The following is a 21,468-nucleotide window of genomic DNA, read 5'->3' on the forward strand; positions in this document are numbered from 1 at the left end:
AGGGGAAGCTTAACATGAAAGATATAGATTCTATGCCTTTTTCTTTTGTTGGATGGGAAACTCACTCATGACCTAGTCGACAACACGATCCTTTCCACAAACTCTGGGTTGAGCTCTACCGCTTCTTTCAAGTTCAGTTTTCTCCTGGTCAACCAGTCAGCGGCCCTGTTGTCCCTAAGTCAGCGAGCGGAGCGGCCCCTCTAACCTATTAGAATCATGCTACGACACCATGGCTAGCATCCCTATGACAATGACCAGTTCGTGCCCATTCTAGCCATGCCCGTGCCAGAGACAAATCATACCCTATTGACTTAGGCTGAGCGATGCTTTCTCTGCGGTGGATACCTAGGCACCCAGAGACGAGGAAGGGCGTAGCAAGCGACGAAATGCTTCGGGGAGTTGAAAATAAGCATAGATCCGGAGATTCCCGAGCCGCCTCTTCGAAGTATTTACCTCTGCCTTTCTTTTTTTCTCCAAATATAAAAGAAAAAAAATAAAGAACCTCGTCTGTGATTTAATCGGCCCTAAGGGAGTTTACTCGACCCATTCTCCAGTCTCCCGCACTGCTGAATAGACTAAAAATTGCTAAACTTACAGAAGAAATTGCATTAGTGAGAAATTCATATGAATTTATGGAAGAATTAGAATTTTCTTGGAACAAGTTTATTGAAGGAGTTAGCCATATTAGACGAGTTGAGGAAATGCATCCAGGAACCGACAGAGAAAGCCCAGGAGTTCATTGCTCGATTCAGACTCTTGGCGATGCAATGTTCGGAGCCTATTCCCATTAAAAAAAATGCTTGAGCTTGAGAAGCTTCTGGTCCAGTGGGCCCGTAAAACTCACTTGGATAAGCCGTATTATTGAACCAGACAAAACAAGTTCCCCAAGCAGTGCTTCCTGATACTGTATTTGAAGCAGTTCTTCGAATTCCTTATGATATGCAGCTGAAACAAGTTCTTGCTAATGGTAAAAAGGGAGGGTTGAATGTGGGTGCTGTTCTTATTTTGCCTGAGGGATTCGACAAAAAAACTGTGTTTATCTGGATGTAGCGAATGGGTGCATGCAACTGTAGTCCGTAAAAATCGATCCAGACCCTTGTGCGTGAATCGTACCATTCAGAAAAGATTTTTTTACCCTGACATTAATACGCATACACTCGCACATATAAATATACATATGCATATAAAGTATCCTTATATGAATATCTTTGATAAAGTCACCACCATCGATACATAGGTCACAATTAGTGACTTACTTATTGCTACTCTGTAGGATGTAACATAGTTGTGTTTGATTTTGAAACAATAGTACAATGAGATGGCCCGTTCTAGTTTGTGAGATGGGATGATCCCATATCATTTTTTTTGTCATGGAGACAAGATCACCCCTATTATAGATTTGGTATGACGGATGAAAAGAAGAAGTGATGATCTTTTTAAAAACACACAACAACTGTTAAGTGTTATCTTTTTTTTTCCCTTTCTCCCTCCTTCCTTTGCCACAATCCCACTAAGCAGAACTTCCATCCGCCGCTAGAGTAGGCGAACATGGCCAGTTAGCTCGGTGACACGACTCTGCCCACCGAGACCTACCATATTTTGAGGAGTGGCTTTGCTTGCTCAACAGCACAATTCAGGCCATCACCATGTTCGCCCCCACTTGGTCGTCCTCGCCCCACTGCTCGGAGGTGTGCCATGGCTATCCCTGCTCGACCTTCACATGTCGCATCATGGATGCCCTTGCTTGGTGGGCCAGGCTAGGCATCTCTTTCTCATGGAAGCGAACAAATAGAGCAAAGCAGAAGCGAAGAAACGACAACTTCATGGAGGAACTTAAATTTTTCGTGTCTAGAGGGTACATTCCGCTTTAGAGACAACTTCTTAAACTAAACAGTAAAACGAGGTGGGATCCAAACCAAACGCCCACTTATCTCTCGGAGCTAGACCCAATTATGTTAACCGATCAAAATTATTATTGTGAACTAAGTTAGGCCGTGTTTGTTACATCTCCGTGTGGACGAGCTCCTTAATTAGTTGGAGTCAGAGGTGCAAATCGTGGCTCCGTCTTTGTTATACCTGGGCAACGGCCCGGCCCGGCCCGGCCCGACACGTTGCCTAACGGGCCGAGGGGGCACGTCGTGCCCTGCGGGCTGTTGAAAGGTCCTTGTTTGGTTTTGGTAATTGAGTGACAACTTAGGTGGACTAATAGTGTTTATGTGAGATACACAGGAGATTAGTCCACAGGTGATTATGTGATGATGGAGGAGTTCATTGTATATGAGACATGACATGGAGTCATGTGACCAAGGTGGAGAAGATCAAGATGAGGCTTGGCTTGATGGACCGGTTGCAAGAGTGAAGGGCAAGTCGGAGGCTTTGAAGCGAGGGACCGCGTGTGACGGTGAAGCTTGAGCAAGACTTGGTGCCGATGGACCGAGGCAACGGTGAAGAGCAAGTGAGGTCAAGATCGATGAACCAATACGGTCACATGATGATATGAAGTGGATCATATCATTTAGTGATTGGTTGGTGCATGTGTTGCATCAACATTGGAGGAGATGGAATGGAATGCGCAAGGCAAAGGTATAACCTAGGGCATTTCCATTTCACCGGTCATAGGTGTGTAGAGAAGTTTATGACTGGATTTAGGATAGATGGCCGTACTATCAAGAGGGGCAAACTTGTTTGCATATCGGTCATCTAGTGCCACTTGAGCGATCTAACTTTGCATACATGTTAGGATCGAGTGGCGTGGCAAGTTTGAAAGGCTAACTCCTTTGGGAAAATATTTGTGAAAATGCTAACACACTTGCATATGGTGGTGTACACTTGATGGTGTTGGCACATTTACAAAGGAGGTGGAGTTCCTAGGGTTGAGAGGGGCGGGATTCGGCGCTTTTGAGAAAATTAAGTGTATATTTTCTATTGCGTCGGTGGAAAATTTGGAGAAGTCGCGGGAGTGTTTTCTCTCTGAGAAACACTCACCGGACGCTCAGCGTGGAGGCACCGGACGCTAGCCTTTAGCGTTCGGTGTGCTGTCAGGTGTAGCAGAGTGCACCGGACGCACCGGAGAGAGTCCGGTGCTCAGCGTCCAGTGTGCGGGCGTTTTGGCGACCCTCTCTGCGCGTGGGTCCGGTGAGCACCGGACGCTACCGGTGCTTAGCGTCCGGTGACCCGCGAGTTTGCGGAGCTCTCTGCGCATGAGTCCAGTGTGCACCGGACGCGTCCGATGTGGACTAGTTGAGCGTCCGGTGGTGCTGTGTCAGGCACGAGCGCGTGGTAGCCGTTGGCGGCAACGATCGAATTCAAACGGCTAGTGACACGTGGCTGACGTCTCAGCACCGGACGCTGGGAGTTGAGCGTCCGGTGGCTCCCTGTGAGCGTCTGGTGCCCACGAGTTTTGCCCAGTGAAGGGGCAACGGCTAGTTTAGCCCTTGGGGCTATAAATAGAAGTGGTGGCTGGCCTTGGCTGATGCTGAGCATCCTTGGGACTTAGTGTCCATGCTTGGAGAGTGCTAGGAAAGCCTCTAACTCACTTGTGCTTGCAAGAGTGCGAATCAATAGCGAGTGAGTGATTCTAGTGCGTTGCATTGAGACATTGCATCGAGTGGCACTAGGTGTTCGTGTTGCAAGCCGGTGGTGCTTGTTACTCTTGGAGGTTGCCACCTCCTAGACGGCTTGGTGGCTTGTGACTCCGTCGAAGCACGCAAGGAGATTGTGCGGTGCTCCGGAGAAGAGATTGTGAGGGGTACGGTGCTCACCCCGCGGGGATCGCGAAGAGCAACTCTAGTGGATTGCTTGTGGCTTGGAGGATCCCCATCTTGAGAGTGGATGTGCGGCACCCGCTGAGGGTTTGACTTTGGAATGCCAATTAGCTCGTGATCCATTAAGTGGGTGTATCGCCACAACGACGACGTAGCTTGGTGGCAACCAAGTGAACCTCGGTAAAAATCACCGTGTCAACATTGTCTACTCTTCTCGGTGGTTTGCATTCGCTATACACGAGCTTGTATTTATATTCTTTATTTACTTGTGCTTGTGTAGTTGCTTTTGTAATTAGTTAAGCTTGTGTAGCTTGCTAGTTATCTTCTTGCTTGTGTAGCTAGAAGTAGTTCCCTTGCGTGGCTAATTCGGTTTGTGTAACCTTGTTAGTCATATTGCTTAGTTTGTGTAGCTAAGTAAGTTGCGCTCTCTAATTTGGCATTAGTTGCCTTGTTATTGAGCTTGCTAGTGAGCTTAGGCTTTGTGTGCTTTGCCTCACTAGTTTGTGTAGGAGCTCCCCCGTTTTGCAAAGTACTAGTTGCATAGGTTTGTGTGACCTTGCTTCTAGAATTGGTTAGGTGAGCTCTTGCTAAGGTAGCACCATGTTTTCTAGTTTAGGATCTTTTACAAGGTGCTAGAGAACTTAGATAGAGGGGTGTAGTCTTTGCTAGGCCGATAGTTTTATTTCCGCATTTGTTTCGGTTAGCCGGCACAATAAGTTTTAGAAAGGACTATTCACCCCCCCTCTAGTCCGCCATCTCGACCATTCAGCCGTGCCTTACCGGCCTGCGTGCCTGACCTCCGGCCCAGGCACGGGCCCGTGGGCCTTTTTGCATACCGAGCGGGCCCGTCAGACCGGGCCAGCCCATAGCCCGTTGAACAATAACATATCAATAAACACAGATTTAAAAGCATATTTCAAACACATTCATCAATTCATCACTTCATCAGTATAAAAAACATATTTAAATACATATGACAGATGTAGAGAATAGATTTAGATATCAAAATGAGTTATTTTGTACAATGTTGTTATTTGGCGGGCCGGACTGTGCCGGCTCGCGGGCCTGAAGTGCGGCCCAAGCACGGCCTGCAGCCCCGTGCCGTGCCAGCCCGGGCCCAATGACCTTCGGGTCGGGCCAGGCTAGAGCCAGGCCAAAATGACGGGCTTTAGGCCGTGCTCATGGGCTCGGGCTGCATGCCCAGGTATAGTCTTTGTACAAGAAACGGGCTTCGACTCCTCCAAATGCGCGGAAGCACTCCCCCTTAGACTATCTCCAACAATCGTTACCCAAAATACAATACCTATTTGTCCTTTGGATAGCGCTACAGATAAAAAGTTACATACCTATTTTTAGTCTTCTCCAACAACAAGACCTAAAAGACAACACTCTCTGCAAATAGGTCTCAAGGAGAGAGGATACCCAAATTTAGGTTATGTCTCTCCTGATACCTAGAATGGGTCTTCTGTATGGGTACTCTGTTGGAGACTATAGATATTGTGTTGGAGACCCATTTTGAGTTTGGGTTCCCAAATAGGTCTCCTATTGGAGAGAGCCTTAGGTTGTTGTTTGCTATGATTCCTCACCGGCTATACTACTGGAGCCTCGAGCACCACCAAACAAGCCCTTATTTGTTCTAACGTCGTGTGTTGATGACTGGAAGGGAGTATTCTACTTTTGAATTAATAAACAACAAATAAGATTAAAGAATCATACTTTTTTTTCGAGATATTAATGGGTGCCGGCGGATACATTAAAATAAAATGATGTTCCAGTGAGGTGATTTTGTATAGCATATCCGGTTTAGGTCGATACTGAAAAGAGAATCTTTTTTTGGAGCCTGCTGTAGCACAGGAAGACATGCGTTGGAAAATAAACTGCTAAACACGTATGTTGACCATTTGACCTAGCTAACTGCTCTTTTATACAATATACAGCTTGTATTTAAAAAAAATGATGTAAGTTTATTGACTACTACAAGTCAACAATATTACAGAACTCGCAAGAAGAAAGGACGAGGGTTTACTTTAATTTTCTTTCTCAGGAGTTAGAAACATGGCGAATACTTAACCAGGGTTGAAATTAGCCAGCTACGCGGCGAAGTTAGTAGGTCTCCTCACCACCGAGCAAGGAGACGAAATTCAAGTTGCATCTCGACGAACCAAAAAGTAGCAGCATGGATCGAGCATTTCGAATACACTACTCCCATCTGTTTCTTGATGATTGAGGAAACACCTAAGAAATTCTTTTTTTTTAAATAAAGGATAGTTAATATCCGGCTTCATCTACCAATAGGTAGAATCAGACCAATTATTACAAGGTTTGGCCCATAGACCAGCACACAAGCTGTAAAAGAAACATCTTAGAGCGATCCACAAAAAAGAACAAAGTAAAGTTTTTTTGACTAAAGAAAACCAATAGACCTATTTGACAATCATCCATTGGAAGCAAAAAAAATGCAAGGCTGATGTTTCTAGATGCTGCCCTACAAGGATCAGCTGGTCTCGTTGAACATCACACCGCTGCAACCTTGCCCATTGGCGGAGGCAGTGGGTTCCCCTGAAAAGAACCTGCAAAAAGAATTTTGGTTTACATTTGTCAAAAACCACTTCATTTCTTGTTATCCAAACTGCCCAACACAAAGCTGATGCTGCAGTTAGCAACAATGAATTATGTTTGTTACCAACTGATTTGGACCACCTGTTAAACAAGTCATCTATACTCTTGGGAGGTGATATCGCAAACATTAAATGTACAGCGCGCCACAAAAATTTGGCATAGAAACATTCCAAAAAAAAGGTGTTGAATACTTTCTGGTGAGTGACAGAAGCTACACCTCGTATCACCATTCCAATTGCGTCGAGCTAGATTATCTTTTGTTAGAATCACACCTTTCTTTAGGTACCACAAGAATATTTTTATTCTTGTAGGAATTTTAATTTGCCATATATCCTGAGACACTCTAATCCCACTGTTAACCAACGCAGCATACGTAGATTTGATGGAAAAAATTCTTGATTACTGTAAAGCCAAAATAAAAACATCCCTGTCCCCTTGTCAGTTCACATCATGTAAGGAGGCAACAATTCTATGCCAATCCCTTAGGTTTCTTCCCACTAAATTCCGACGAAAAGAAATATTAAGTGGGATTGAGCTAAGTACTTTTGCCACAAAATCTTGTTTGCTTCTCATAATATTGAACAACTCGGGGAATTTATCTTTAAGTGGCTGGTTACCCAACCACGTGTCTACGGTTTGCGTACCATCTTTCACCTTGAAAGAACCAAAACTCATAAAAGTGTCTTTAACATTCATCAAGCTTTTCCAGAAGTGAGAGTCTGTTGGTTTTTTGACACAACTCCCTACAGTCTTATGTTTGATATATTTATTCCTCAAAAGTTCCTGCAACATACCATCTTCATTTAACAATTTAAAAATTCATTTACTTAACAAACACTTGTTTTGTATGTCTAGATTCTGAATTCCTAGACCACCTTGAATTTTTGGTTGGCACAAAATTTCCCATTTAACTAATCTATATTTGCGTTTGTGTTGGTCATTCTGCCAATAGAATTTCGATCTAAAACAATCAATTTTTCCTAGTACTCCTCTTGGGAGCTCGAAAAAAGACATCATAAACATCGGTAGACTAGAAAGAACCGAGTTTATTAAAACTAAACGACCTCCTGTCGAGAGCATTTTCCCTTTCCATCCACTAAGCCTATTTTGAATTCTGTCCTCAATTATTTTTCAGTCTATTGCTTAATTTTCTAATATGCATAGGTATGCCCAGGTAGCAAAAGGTAATTCCCAATATCATAACCAAACAGCTGCGAATAAAACACCTCATGCTCTTTAGCTTTACCAAAACAAAATATTTCACTTTTGTGGAAGTTTATTTTAAGCCCTGATAGTTGCTCAAAGGTAGTAAGTAAAAGTTTCATGTTTACCGCCTTTGCAACATCATCGCTCATAAAGATAACCGTGTCATCCGCATACTGGAGAATAGATAGGCCGTCTTGAATAAGATGTGGAATAACCCCTTCTACCTGACCTGCTTCCTTTGCTCTAGCAATGAGTATGGCCAACATGTCCACCACTATATTAAATAGTATCGGTGACATTGGGTCACCCTGCCGTAAGCCTTTTTTTTGGAAGTAGGATCCTAGTTGGTCATTAACCTTAATGTTAACATTTCCACCTTGCGTAAACTGTTCAACCCAGGTGCACCACTTTTGTGAAAACCCTTTCATCCTTAGCGTTTGTTGTAGGAAGCTCCATTTTATCTTATCATAGGCCTTTTCAAAATCTATTTTAAAAATAATGCCATCCTATTTTTTTCAATGTAGCTCATGTAATGTTTCATGGAGGATTACCGCGCCCTCCATAATATTCCTACCCGGAAGAAAGGCTGTTTGGGTTGGTCTAATGATTTTTTGTGCGATAGTATTTAGTGTATTGGTTGCAGTTTTTGTGAAGATCTTAAAAGAGACATTCAACAAACAGATTGGTCTGTATTGCTGAATCACTTTTGCGTCCTTCTTTTTCGGTAATAAGATTATGGTTCCAAAGTTTAAGCTTTGCAGAGCCAAATTTCCCTGATGAAATTCCTTAAACAGAGCCATCAGATCATCTTTTATTATATCCCAGAAGACCTGATAAAACTCTGCTGGAAATCCATTTTGACCAGGTGCCTTGTTATGTTCCATTTGGAAAATTGTTGCCCTCACTTCAGATTCCATAAATTCATCTGTCAAGTACTCATTTTCCAGTTCAGAAACCTGAGGAATATCCTCAATTTGTAACTCATCGAGGAATATAGAAGAAGTTTCTGGTGGACCAAACAGATTCTTATAATAGTTGGTAATATGCTTTTTGAGTCAAGCATCACCGTTGATTATATTGTTCTCATCTTTCAACTTGAAAATACGAGTTTTGCGGTGTCTACCATTTACCAGCAGATGATAGTACTTTGTGTTTGCATCACCCTCCAGCGAATGTTTCACCTTAGCCCTTTAATACCATTTAAGTTCCTCCTCTCGAAGTAATTCAACTAACCTTTCATGTAAAACATGCTTTAAATTTATTTCTGTTCCTGAAGCAGAGAGCTTTCTGCCTTTTTATCCAACTCGCCAAGTTTATCTAGTAATATCTGTTTTTCTTTCTTATAAGCACCACTTATATTTTTTGCCCACCCTCTAAGGTATTGGCGTAACCTTCTGATCTTAGCTTGCCACCTCTCTAATGGGGTGCCTTCAACGAGTACACTGTGCCACACATCACATACCATGTCACAAAATCCGTCCCTCAGCAACCATCCCAATTCAAACTTAAATTGGGGTTGGTAAGATGAAGATGGATTATTTGTATTCAAGAGTAGCGGAGTGTGATCAGATATCTCTCTAGACAATGCATGTACAGTGGTATGCGGATATTTAAACTCCAAATCTGTACAAACTAAAATTCTATCTAATTTCTCGAAAGTCTGATTTTGTAGATGATTAGCCCAAGTAAACTTTCTACCTGACATTTCTATTTCTCTGAGGTTCAGTGCATCAATTACTGCATTAAAAAGAAAAAGCCACCTATTGTTATAATTGTTGTTATTTTTCTCGTCAGGTCTACGAATAATGTTAAAGTCACCACCTATAACAATAGGTAAGGTTTCTTTTGAACATAAACGCACTACTTCAGACAAGAAATTTGATTTCTGATCCGCTTGAGCCGGCCCATAAACCGAAATCAAGTTAAACTTAAAATCATCTGCCTTGTGATACACTTTAAAACGAATAAAAAAGTCCCCTTCCTCAATTTCACCAATATCAAAAGTTACCAGGTTTATTCCTAGAAGCGTGCCACCGGACCGTCCCCGTGGAGCCAAGCAATGCCAAAGAAAATCTCTACCAGCGCAGATATTATTTAAAGTGGTTTGCGGAAAACTAGCTCTACCGGTTTCCGATAAGGCAATAAAATCTAGGTTCTTTTCTTTTGTTAGGTCGGATAAAAATCTGTACTTCTTAGTATCTGCAAAACCGTTGCAATTCCAGAAAATTCCTTTCATTTAGCCTTATTTTTAGCTTTTTTCCTATTCTTAGAGCTTGCCTTTGTTGTTTGTGATACAGGGGTCTGTAGACATAAAGGATCACAGCCCCCATCACCTAGGCCTTCAGAGATTTCAGAACAAATAAAATTCAAAGCTTCTAATTCCAAGTTATCCTCTAGGGAACAAACTGTCGAAGCATCATCCAAGTTACATTTATTACCAACAACTAAATGGTCAACCTCGTTGAGTCTATGACGTTCTAAAGTTCTAAGATTATTAAGAGAACACAACACTTCTTGTTCATTATTGCCAAGAATAACCCCTAAAGAATTAGTTCTAGCTAAAAGATCAGAATCATCAAGAATATTAAAAGACATGGGTTGAGATTCTTTACCTTTGGCTGAAGAAGAATCTAAGTTTCTGCGGGCTTTTAATTTTGTTGCCTTCTCCAATGAGTCTTGTTATGAAGTTGTCGCATTCCTTTTACTAGCTCTCACTGGCGAAACTGTCCCACCATTGTGAACCTGAGTCTTACTGAGGAGGCCAGAGTTAAACTAGGTAGGCATCAGATCAGCTTTCCATTGTGCAGTTCCAGTTGATGTCACCGCAATTGGAGTAAGAACTACCGCTGGTTTCTTGGATTTTGCTAAATCAGAACCAGCGTTGCCCACTGCATCTTGCTGGACAACCTCACTAAGAGCCTGCTGCTGTTCTCCTACCGCACCTGGACCAGCTGGTAGCTGATTAGATGCATGGTCAGTCGAGGGCTCCTCAAACTTTTTGCCATCTTCATCCATGTTTTCAGGTTTCTTATCCTCTACGAGTTTATCTTCATCCATATTGGTGTTCATATCAATTACCTCTGGCTCACCAATCAGCATATCTTTCTCAACACGAAATTGTAGCTCATAAACAAAGTCTCCTATAACTACATCCACTAGGTCCGGGATGAGATCAGGATCAAGTACAGCTACTTTCATTCTTGACCGCCCGAATTTGTTTGTGAATTTTGTGTCAACAGCACGAGGAACACCTAAAATTGAGCCAATTGCCCAAATAATAGAAAATTCTCGTAATTCTTTTGGTAAGCCACGAAACTGAACCCATACCTTATCAATCTCATATTTATACACTTCATTTTCAACTCCTTTTTCAAATCGAATTTTCCCTTTCACAGTCTTTGTATCCATAGGACCCCAGTTCACTATATGATTCAAAAGTTCAGATGATGGGAAATTAGTGACAAAGGCTTTAGCGTCCTTCTCCTCAATTACCCATTTATTTTTGCCAGGCAGAAGTTTTTCAAGTTCCACTGCTAATTGATCAGCAGTAAGGGAACCCTCCAAAACACGCACCATGGCTGTTCTTTCCTCGGAATTAGGCTTTGGATTTTCAGCAACTGGAATGAAATAAAAGCCCAATCCTTCTACAGCCTAGCCACATGGGATCGCAGTATATGGTCATCACGATTAGTACGCGGTTGCAGGCTTAGTGGCCTATGCATCATCATTGCTTATTAGATCATGTATATATAGGAGGACTAGCGAGCTGATGATTGATAGTAAATTCTAGGAGCCAATGATAACACCGATGCATGCTCAACAGCAGTACAGCACCGCCTTGGATCCATTCATCCCTCAATTCTATTTTTTTCCTACTATAAAATCGAACTAGTTCTTGTAAAATTTCTATAGAATTTCCAAAGAGACTCTTTAGCCTCCGCTTTCCTCTGTCAAGTCACCAGGCACCGTAGCCAAAGCAGGTGCATTGCATTGCATCACAATCAGCATCGGCGTCGTCAGCGATACTCGATCGAGTGCGCTTTTCAAAGACGCAAAGGGACTCGTCGCCGGGTAGCATTTGCATTTCTTCTTCATTCCCCTAGCTTGCCCTTGTCCACCTTCACTTTCGTTCATTCGTGAATGGCTGCCTGCTAATCCACACTGCTTATACTTAGCTTATCACACTCAGCGCTAGCTAGTAACCTAGCTAGCTAGCCTAGTTGCTGACCTGACTCTGGCTGATGGGCCTACTGGTGTTAATCGAGATGCGGTGGCGACTGGCGAGCGAAAGGAACTGCAGCAGCATGGATAGCTAGTTGGAACAGTTCCACGGGAATTTCGCAGGCAGGAAACGATTTGTGAATCGCCAGCGCTCTTTGATGCATCGGCATCCTCGGCACTGGATGGATGATGATCATCTTCAATTCACTGGCTGTGTGGTGCGTGCCAAACTGCCAATCGCCCAATCTGGTGGGGATCGCGAGTGGCTCTCGCCGTGGACGCGCGTGCACTGCCCGTGGCGACCACTTGGTGCATGGCCGTCCGTACGCCGAGCATTTTGGACGGCTAGGAAACGGTTAGCCGCGTGCGTGCGAGTGTGTGCCAGTGTGCGCGCGCGCCTGCCTCTTGGCTTGTTTGAAGGACCATGGACATGGACATTGACATGGACATGGAGCGACACGACAGGGAGGAAAATGCATGCAAATGGACGAGGTCAACCACAACCAGTAGCAGCGCACCGGCCGGCCTCAAGAAAAGGAAGGGGAAGAAAAAAAAAACAAACAAAGAGCAGAGCAGATCAGCAACCAGCAGCCGGTATCAGTGAGTGATCGAAGGCGGCAGCACGATCCATCGAGATCAAGTGAAAGGCTCGCTGCACCTGCTCTGAAACTGTAGCCTCTCTCTCTCTCTCTCTCTCTCTCTCTCCCTCCCCTGTGTGCGCCTTTGCCCGCGCATTTCCTACAGTGCATGGCACCTGGCACTGGCAGCGGCAAGCACCACCGGGATGGATGGATCCGATCCTGTAGTGGAAGGCACTATCTATGACAGGGCTCAGCAAAAGGACCTCCATTGACCCCGCCAGCTAGCCTTTTTTCTGAATTCTGAAGCACATCACATCAGCTAATGGTTAATCAGTACTCCGTATGTCGTTGCTTCGGAAAAATTAATCAGTGTGTGATTTCCTTTCACTTTCAGCCATTAATCTCGCCTTTGAAAGATGACAAGAATCAATAGTAAAATGGCTGTACGCCTGTACATATACATATCTGAATCTGAATCTGTCTCCAGCAGTCCAGCTGTCTGACGATAAGGTGTGTGCGTGTGTGTGTGCCGACGAAGAATGGTTTAATTTTTATTTAATTTGTAAATAAAGAGGAAACCTGAGAGTATGGCCAGGGTTGATTAATTTATTTTTAATACTAATTTGTAATAAAGAGGAAACCTGAAAGTATGGTCAGGACAGGCTGATCAACAATTGGACACCCATGTTGATGCACCTGCATGAGGCCGACAAGGAATCCAGGAGGTAGCGCGGGTAGATATTTCCCTTCACCCCGTTCGTTCAAGTACACGATAAATCCCTTTTTTTAAAAAAAAATCCAAATCAAAGAATAGAAAAAAAACAGTTAAGGCATGATGCGTACAAATACAAGCATCTGCATTGATTTCTACGCACCACTAATTTAGCAAAAAAACGTCTTTTCGAGCAACACTTTGACCTGCGACAGGATTCATGCATGCTCCTCCATCAAAAAGCTTGGCTGTGTGGTGATGTACAGGTGCTGCCTGTGGCGCACCGCGCACCGGCCGTTCCTCCGGCTTAATCCGTACGCCAACTTGTGCAAAAAAAAAATTGCGTTGGGCTTTTCTATCCGGCTGCGATTTCGTGCCCGATTAAGCAAAGACAAAACCCGCCGAGACAAGCTTTGTTTAGACCTGGAGAAAGCTGGGGTGGAGGTGGAGCCGCTGCATCGTCTGCAGGCAGTGCGCGCGCGGCGCGCGGGCAAGCGATCGTGCGCGAGCACCGCGCCCCGCCGGTCCCGAGAAGAAGAAGTGGGAGCAAAAGGCACCTGCCGGCTGCCGAGCAAAGCAAGTGCTCCCCGCACTAGCCGCAGCAACAGTCAGTTCCGAAGAGAGAGTGGAGTCCGCCGGGCCTGTGGCTGCGACGACGACGACGACGACGACGAAGCAGCATCAGGCATCATCATCAGCAGCAGCAGCAGCCCGGCACTGGTGATATGCATGGGGCCAGGTTCTTGGCCGGGGCAGGCAAATCAAATCCATGCAGCCAGGCACCCAGCTGCAGGAGCGGAACTGTGACAAAGCCGTGGAATTGGTGCCACGGTGTGTGTGCGTGTGTGTACGTACGTGTGCTATGCAGGTGCAGAGGCCGGAATAATGCGAAGGTGAGAGTGAAACCGCGCATCAAGCGAAGAAGATGCGTGGCAGGGGTAGGGCTACATGGCTTGTCGTCTGTTGGGTGAGCAAGCCACTTGCCGCCGCTGCTAGGTGCTAGGTTGGCACCGTCCGTCCGTCACCAACCACATCGGTCCGAGCCGAGGTCTTTCAATACATTACAGGGGCTTGATACATCGCCCCACCAATTGGCTAGATTCGATTCGTTTCCACGTCACCCTAGCTCCCTGTACCTGTACGTTCAAGCCTGCCTCGGGTTTACTGGATGCTAACTAATCCAAGCCTTGCTTGCATGCTTATCTTCAGTTTATTAGGAGGAGTAGATCACTAGCACCGTGCTCTGTGCAAGTGATAACTGAACAGCAGCATATATATCCCCATCCTGGCTTGCACATCTGACTCCAAAATAATCAGACGAGTGTTAGTGTTATCCACTTTTGCTGACAGTAAAGAAGCGCTGCAACATAGCAGGAGCGGAAGCATGCTTATCCTGAATGAATGAATGAATAATAACACACACTAATCAGGTTATTACTGAAACGAGGTACTGGACAAAAACTTTTGCTTCGCTGTGAAGCAACAGTGGGGGCTTTTTGCATCAATTTTGCAACAGCGTGGTGGTGGTGGTGGTGAATCTCCTGAGTGGAGAGTCAAGGTGGAATGGACTCTCGACTTTACGAGGGGGTGGAGAAGGAGGTGATGGAATGCTGATGGGACGCCGCCCCTAAAGCTGAGGCTGAGGGCATAAATACTCTTGTAACGGGATGAAAGTGGCCGTGTGTGTGGGCCCATGATCACCGTGCATGGATGGTGCGCCATGCCGCCTCTCCCTACAACTACAACCGCAAAAGCCAGCTTTCCTTGTTTACCAGTCACTTGTCTTAAACTGGGGCCTTGTTTAGTTCCAAAATTTTTTGCAAAATAGAAATAGTATCACTTTCGTTTGTATTTGACAAATATTATCCAATTATGTGTTAACTAGACTCAAAAGATTCGTCTCGTCAATTTCGACCAAACTGTGCAATTAGTTTTTATTTTCATATATTTAATACTTCATGCATGCGTCTAAAGATTTGATGTGACAGGGAATTTGAAAAATTTTGTAAAATTTTTTGGGAACTAAACAAGACCTGGATGGATGGATGGATGAATAGATATCAGTAAGAGCTTCCCCAACAACTAACTATTGTATTTGGCTATTTATAGCTATTCTGACGTGAATAGAGAAAAAGTAGAAGAGAGAAGTAAATAGCTATCTATTTCACATAGTCAAAAAATCTAAGAGATAAACATGTAGGTCTAATAGTATATAAAAAAAAATATATACAATAGTTTTTTTTTTTGCTTTTGTCTCATCTACCGTTGCGGACGTGCTAGCGGGGCGTTGCGGACGGGCGTGAGGAAAGTGGGCGAAGAAAGTTGCCTAGGTTAAGGTAGGTGATTATTGTTTCCTCCAAAAAAGGTACAGGTGATTGTTTCATCCTGCCTAGCTAGGCCCTAGCCCCTGCCTCCTATGATGACTGGACCTTCACATACATACTCCTAGGCCTTGTTTAGTTCCTACCAAAATACAAAAAGTTTTTAAAATTTCCCGTCACATCGAATCTTGCGGCACATACATAAAACACTAAATATAGACAAAAACAAATTATACAGTTTGCCTGTAAATCGTGAGACGAATCTTTTGACTCTAGTTAGTCTATGATTGGACAATATTTGTCACAAACAAACGAAAGTGCTACGGTAGCGAAATCCAAAAATATTTCGCATCTAAACAAGGCTCTAGCTTAAGGATTAGTAGTAGCCTATTAGGCATAGTTGCAGTTTTTTTAATGAAAAGCCTAGTTGCAGTTTGATAATCTGACAGTATATATAGGAGGTCGGAAAGGAGGTCTTTTGTTTTTGGCTAGTGTGCAGTTTGGATTATCTACTTGATCATGCCCCCCCACAGTGTGTGTGTGGGCTTTGTTTGGGAAAAAGCTACTTGGGACGGGAACTCCGTGTCGAGATTCTAGAAGGATGGGAAATTGGAAGATGCTGCTAGAGATGAGATGAGATGAGATGAGAGGAATAGGTGAATAAAGTGTGCGTGGAAAAGTCATGTGAAAAATTATGGAACATTTTTCCATAGTTTTCTTCGAGGGATTCGGTAGAATCTTGCAAGCATGCAGTGACCTTAACTTCGTGCGTATTGTCCTCTCTGCAGACAGAAAAGAGTGTTGGAAATGAAACATCAAAACGGGAAATATTTCCTTCACCTTATGGGCCGGTGTGTATTCTTGTGAAATTCATTCAAGGCCCATCGAAACTGGATAGCTGATGGGCTTGATTGATTCGACGGAACTGAACGCTCAATGCTCCTCGAACTTTATGGCCCAATCCGAGTACCCCAAACTAAGGTTGTCATATACATTCTGGACCTCATGTGGGCTAGATTTTTTTTACACGGGCCAGCTCTTTTTTCATCTGAATGTTGAACGTTGAGTCCAAACGAAAGCAACCGTCAATTTCCGATAGCCATTTCTTTTCTTTTTTTGGAAAATGTATATATTACTTTCTATTTTTTCACAGAACATGAATTATTTCTTTTTCTCTTTTGAGGCATTCGATTCTCTTTTCACTTTCTTTTGCTAGATCACCGCTCTTTTTTATATTTTTTTAAGAAACATATGCTCATAACTTATAAAACGGAATAAAAAAGTATAACTTTCTCGATAAACTTAACAATACTAGCTTAGAAGTGTTTCTAGACAACATAAGTTCGAGGAATAACTCAACATTGCTAACTTAATCGTTCTCAAAAAGTTATAGTATATAACTTATGTACATAAGTTTACTCCCATTATTTCAAATTATAAGGCAAATTGACTTTTCTAAATTGAATTTACTATGTATCTAGACACAACTATATATGTATATACAATATATGTAGAAATAACAAAACATTTTATAATTTGGAATAGAGGGAGACATAAGTTACACAATACAACTTATGTACATAAATTACACAAGTAATATACTAGTGTATATAGAAAGTTATGCAGTTATTATACACAAACAAAAGTTATACAATACAACTTAACAGAATTGGTTAGCAGCATAACTTAGCAGAATAAGTTAGCAATATTACTTATGTGTTATAAGTTAATATATATAAATTGCTACTAGAAAAATAAAAATCTTCGAAACATATAAAAGTGGGGTCTAGTTTTTTTCGTCTCGTCATGTTGAACACACCGGTGTAGACGAAAATTAAAATAGATATATCATTCAAAAGTTATAGTAATTTGAAATAAATATTTTGTTTTTTCATGATAACGTCAAAAGTAAAGAGAAAGGGAAGTGGAGGGGGAGGAGGGTGGGACAACCGGCGTACATTTCGTTCGCTGGACTAAAAACTACTGAACGACCGTGAGAATGAAACTGGACGAATTAACCAGGGATTACGTACATGATGGCGACCTTCTCAAAAAAAAAAATCGTACATGAGTACATGACGGTGTAGTACAGGAAGTACTAGGGCGATCACGAGATGACCCGGTGGCCCATGGATCACCACCCCCGTTCTCGCTGCCACACGAACCATACGTGTGGCCGAAAATCTTCGCAAATTTCCAGTGTCATTTTAGCACGAAAGGAGGCAGGACCCGCTGTCCCGCCCCCTGAGCGAGCGCGCGTGCCCGTTTGTGGCCGAGATCGCACGCAGCGCGGGTGGGTAGACTGCAGGACCAGCCGAGCTGCCGAAGCCACCCATGGCCCCCATGTCGGTCCCAGCCACCCTCGCGCCGCCGGCGCCGCCAAAGGCGTCGCCGACAGCCAGGAGCTCGGCACGACGGGCGCCGGCGGCTGACGCAGCGTCCGTGGCCGCCTCTTCCGTCGCCGGCTCGGCCGCGTTGCTGACACTGACGCCGGCCGCGCCCGCCGCGGCCTTGTCCAAGGAGGACGTCGCCGGCTCGCTTATCAAGGTGCGCGCATGTGCCAGTTGGCCGCTCTCGCTCTTCTAGAATGCCGGATTAATCCGTTCGATGCATTGTGGTCGGATACATTGCGATTGCGCAGGTGGTGGACACGGTGGACGACGTCATCGGCGTCGGCGGCAAGGCCGCTGAGCAGGTGGCGGCCGTGCTCAAGGCGCTGGGCGAGGCCGTCCAGCCGGCGTTTCCGGTTCTGAAGAGCGCCAGCGACGAGGCCCTCAAGCTGGCGGCGCCCGTGGTGTCCGGCGCCTCCAAGCAGGCCACGGAGGCACTCCAGGGCGCCGGCGTCGACCCCGCCCCCGTTCTGTCCGTCGCCAAGGTACGGTGGTACATAATAAGCCACAGCTTCTTGACCTGCGGCGAGTCGGCGACTGTTCCGTTCGCGTTCGGTTTGACTTGACGACCTTGCTCTGCTCAGTAGACCGCAGCGGAGCAGAGCACGAAGGTGATCGACGCCGCCAAACCCGTCGCCTCGGCGACCGTGGAGACCATCACGACGTTGGGCCCCGAGGGCTACGTCGTCACCGCCGGAGCGGCGCTTCTCGCGTACCTCCTCGTGCCGCCAGTCTGGTCGCTAGTCTCCTTCAGCCTCCGCGGCTACAAAGGTACCTGTTGCGTCGTTTGATTTCCCTTTAGACCAAAGGCACTGGCCCTGCTTTATATCGAAAGCAAACGGATACTGGGGATACCAGTTTACAGTGACGTTCAGCAAGAGAAACAGACCTCCACTACTACCCTCTAAGCCAACAAACTGAGACGTCAATTTGATTTCATCAATGCTGCAATACATTATACTGTACATCTTTCGCATTGTTCGTCATGGCAAAAATCTTCATTAATTGCGTTGCTATACAAAGGTGACCTGACCCCTGCGCAAGCACTGGACAAGGTCACCACGCAGGACTACGTGCTGATCGACGTGCGGAGCGACAAGGACAAGGCCAAGGCAGGCGTGCCGCAGCTGCCATCGAACGCCAAGAACCAGCTCGTCTCTGTGCCGTATGCAGCCATTTCTTCCCTCGACACGATCGAGCTCTCTTAGAACGTGCTAGCTAGTGCATTTTTCTCCATTGCAACGCAAGAAGTCGTCACGCACGATGCTGTGTTCTCTCAGGCTGGAAGACCTTCCGAGCAAGCTCAAGGGCATGGTGCGCAACGCCAAGAAAGCCGAGGCGGAGATCGCCGCTCTGAAGATCTCCTACCTCAAGAAGATCGGCAAGGGCTCCAACGTCATCATCATGGACTCGTCGGTGCACCCCAACCCATCTCCAGTTCTTCATTAATTATTCCGATTGCTTCTGCCTTCCGACATTGATGAGCATGGTGGTGATCTTTTCTGACCTTCGTGTGTGGTGTGGTTTTCGTATGGGCCTGCAGCTACAACGACGTCTCCAAGACTGTGGCGAAGACGCTGAACAGCGTAGGGTTCAAGAACTGCTGGGTCATGGCCGGCGGCTTCTCGGGTCGGAAAGGGTGGGCGCAGAGCCGCCTTGGGACGGACTCGTACAACCTGTCCGTGGTGGAAGTCGTGACGCCGTCGCGGGTGATCCCGGCAGTCGCAGGCCGCACTGGGACGACCTCTGCACGCATAGCGTCCCGAGCAACTACTCGCAAGCTTCTTCCCGGCAGCGTAGACTGATGAGTGGGGCTGAAACAACATTCAAAGTGTAAATCTCAATTTTCGTTTTATTTTGAGATGCAACTTTTGTTCTGTGCGTTCCCTTGTCTTTCTACAGTATTTATTACGGGCCTTACCCTTCTTAGACGAAAATGCAGAAATGCACCAGCGTGACTAAACTGCAGCTTCAGTGTCACCCCTCTATCAGCGTTAGTACAACTTGTACACAAATCAACTGTAATAGCACAATTTTGTGTCCAAGGCCTTGTTTAATTCCAAAAAAAATTGCAAAATAGAAATAGTAGCACTTTCGTTTGTATTTGACAAATATTATCCAATTATGGACTAACTACACTCAAAAGATTCGTCTCGTCAATTTCGACCAAACTGTGCAATTAATTTTTATTTTCATCTATATTTAATACTCCATGTATACGTTTAAAAATTCGATGTGACAGGGAATCTGAAATTTTTTGCAAAATTTTTGGAGAACTAAACAAGGCACAAGACTGGAGCCGTGATCAGAGTGGAGTCCTTACCCCCCCCCCCTCCTCTCCCCATTCTCAAAATGTACCAACGTCGCCTTGTTCGTTTGGCTGATAAACCATGGCACTGCTGACTGATTTATTGTGAAAGAAAAACACTGCTGAATGGCTGACAGGATTCGGCTGATAAGCTCAAGCGAATAACATTTAAATTAACAAGCTAATTACTGACAAGTATTTCACCGAAGAACGTATTTGTATATAACAAAACAACCCCCATATAAATATCATTCTTTAAACAAGGTGTTGCCCAAACTTCACACTTGCAAAGATTAGCTTATTGACACATTAGTCCTTATCATCAACATATCAAGAAACTCATGTATGGCTCAATGCCAACTCAACCATACACCATGAACTTGAACAAATGGCACCAATAGCAAGCAATATAGTGAGCAATCAAAATGTATTGCAAAATAAATAACAAATCAAGCAAGTGTATAAGTTAATTGGGACATGACAGTCTATAATATATGCTAATTGGGACATGACAGTCTATAAGGTGACAATGACACTTCGGCTAAGGTGACAATGTGGCACATTGGACATCCTCCGATCATGTATATAAATGTATATATTGCAAAGGTAGATTTCATTATTAATATTTCCAAAATTCAACAACTATAAACTTTGCCGGCTACTTCTCTTATCGGAAATATGAGTACATTGTTCTAAGTTACTTTTTATCTTTGAATGGATTGACAACATAGAATCTAGATTCATTATGAATAATACTTATCTCTTTTTATTTGAGATAATATATACATGTATATTTATATAATTTTACATTGTAACACATTTTTATCAGAAAAAACTTTGTGACGTATGAAATGAAGTAAAGAACATTGTAAAGTTTACTTGTTCGATGATGGTTCTTTATGTGTAAGACGTAGATGTTTTGGGTTCTCGTTCGAGGTGGAGTCAATGGACTATGGAATTTGATTCAGTTCCCATGTTGTTCTTACTGCCAAATGGGTGACAAATACACCAAAGGTCGAGTACAGTTCCGTCATAAGACCATTGTGAGTTGACGTGTGCTTTGACTAGAGCACATATAACAAATCTAAAGAAGATCTCAATCCACTATAAATACGAGTGCATGCAAACAAAGCTTAAGAGATTCCTTGCTATTGAATAGTAAATATTGATACTATTTTCTATAAATTTGATTGAAGTTTAACAAATTTTGACTCATCCTAAAGCCTCCCATTTTGGGGACGAAGGGAGCAAGGCCCTATCCGCCATAAGAGCCGCTTTGGGACTGGGAGGAGTTGACCAGTCTCCTCGGCTGGGCACGTGCGCGCTTGCGTTGCAGTTGAGTCAAC

At 44.3% G+C, this 21,468-nt stretch overlaps 1 protein-coding gene across 2 annotated transcripts; it reads left to right on the forward strand.

The window, feature by feature from the left end:
- LOC8071736 (calcium sensing receptor, chloroplastic) lies at nt 17,619-19,859 on the forward strand. 2 transcript variants are annotated; one of them, XM_021458382.1, is made up of 6 exons: nt 17,619-17,971; nt 18,066-18,299; nt 18,402-18,585; nt 18,838-18,979; nt 19,095-19,230; nt 19,358-19,859. In XM_021458382.1, the coding sequence occupies exons 1-6, from the start codon at nt 17,759-17,761 to the stop codon at nt 19,649-19,651; spliced, it is 1,203 nt and encodes a 400-aa protein (XP_021314057.1). In that variant the 5' UTR covers nt 17,619-17,758; the 3' UTR covers nt 19,652-19,859. The 2 variants fall into 2 exon arrangements, with proteins under 2 accessions (XP_021314057.1, XP_002452613.1); XM_002452568.2 differs by having other exon boundaries at nt 19,095-19,226.

This window comes from Sorghum bicolor, chromosome 4 (genome assembly GCF_000003195.3).
Source record: "Sorghum bicolor cultivar BTx623 chromosome 4, Sorghum_bicolor_NCBIv3, whole genome shotgun sequence".
Lineage (NCBI taxonomy): Eukaryota > Viridiplantae > Streptophyta > Magnoliopsida > Poales > Poaceae > Sorghum > Sorghum bicolor.

Coding starts and splice junctions, on each gene's coding strand:
- LOC8071736 (XM_021458382.1), top strand. CDS start 17,759: ATGGCCCCCATGTCGGTCCCAGCCACCCTCGCGCCGCCGGCGCCGCCA. Junction 18,980..19,094: donor AACCAGCTCGTCTCTGTGCC/GTATGCAGCCAT, acceptor GTGTTCTCTCAG/GCTGGAAGACCTTCCGAGCA. Junction 19,231..19,357: donor TCATCATCATGGACTCGTCG/GTGCACCCCAAC, acceptor ATGGGCCTGCAG/CTACAACGACGTCTCCAAGA.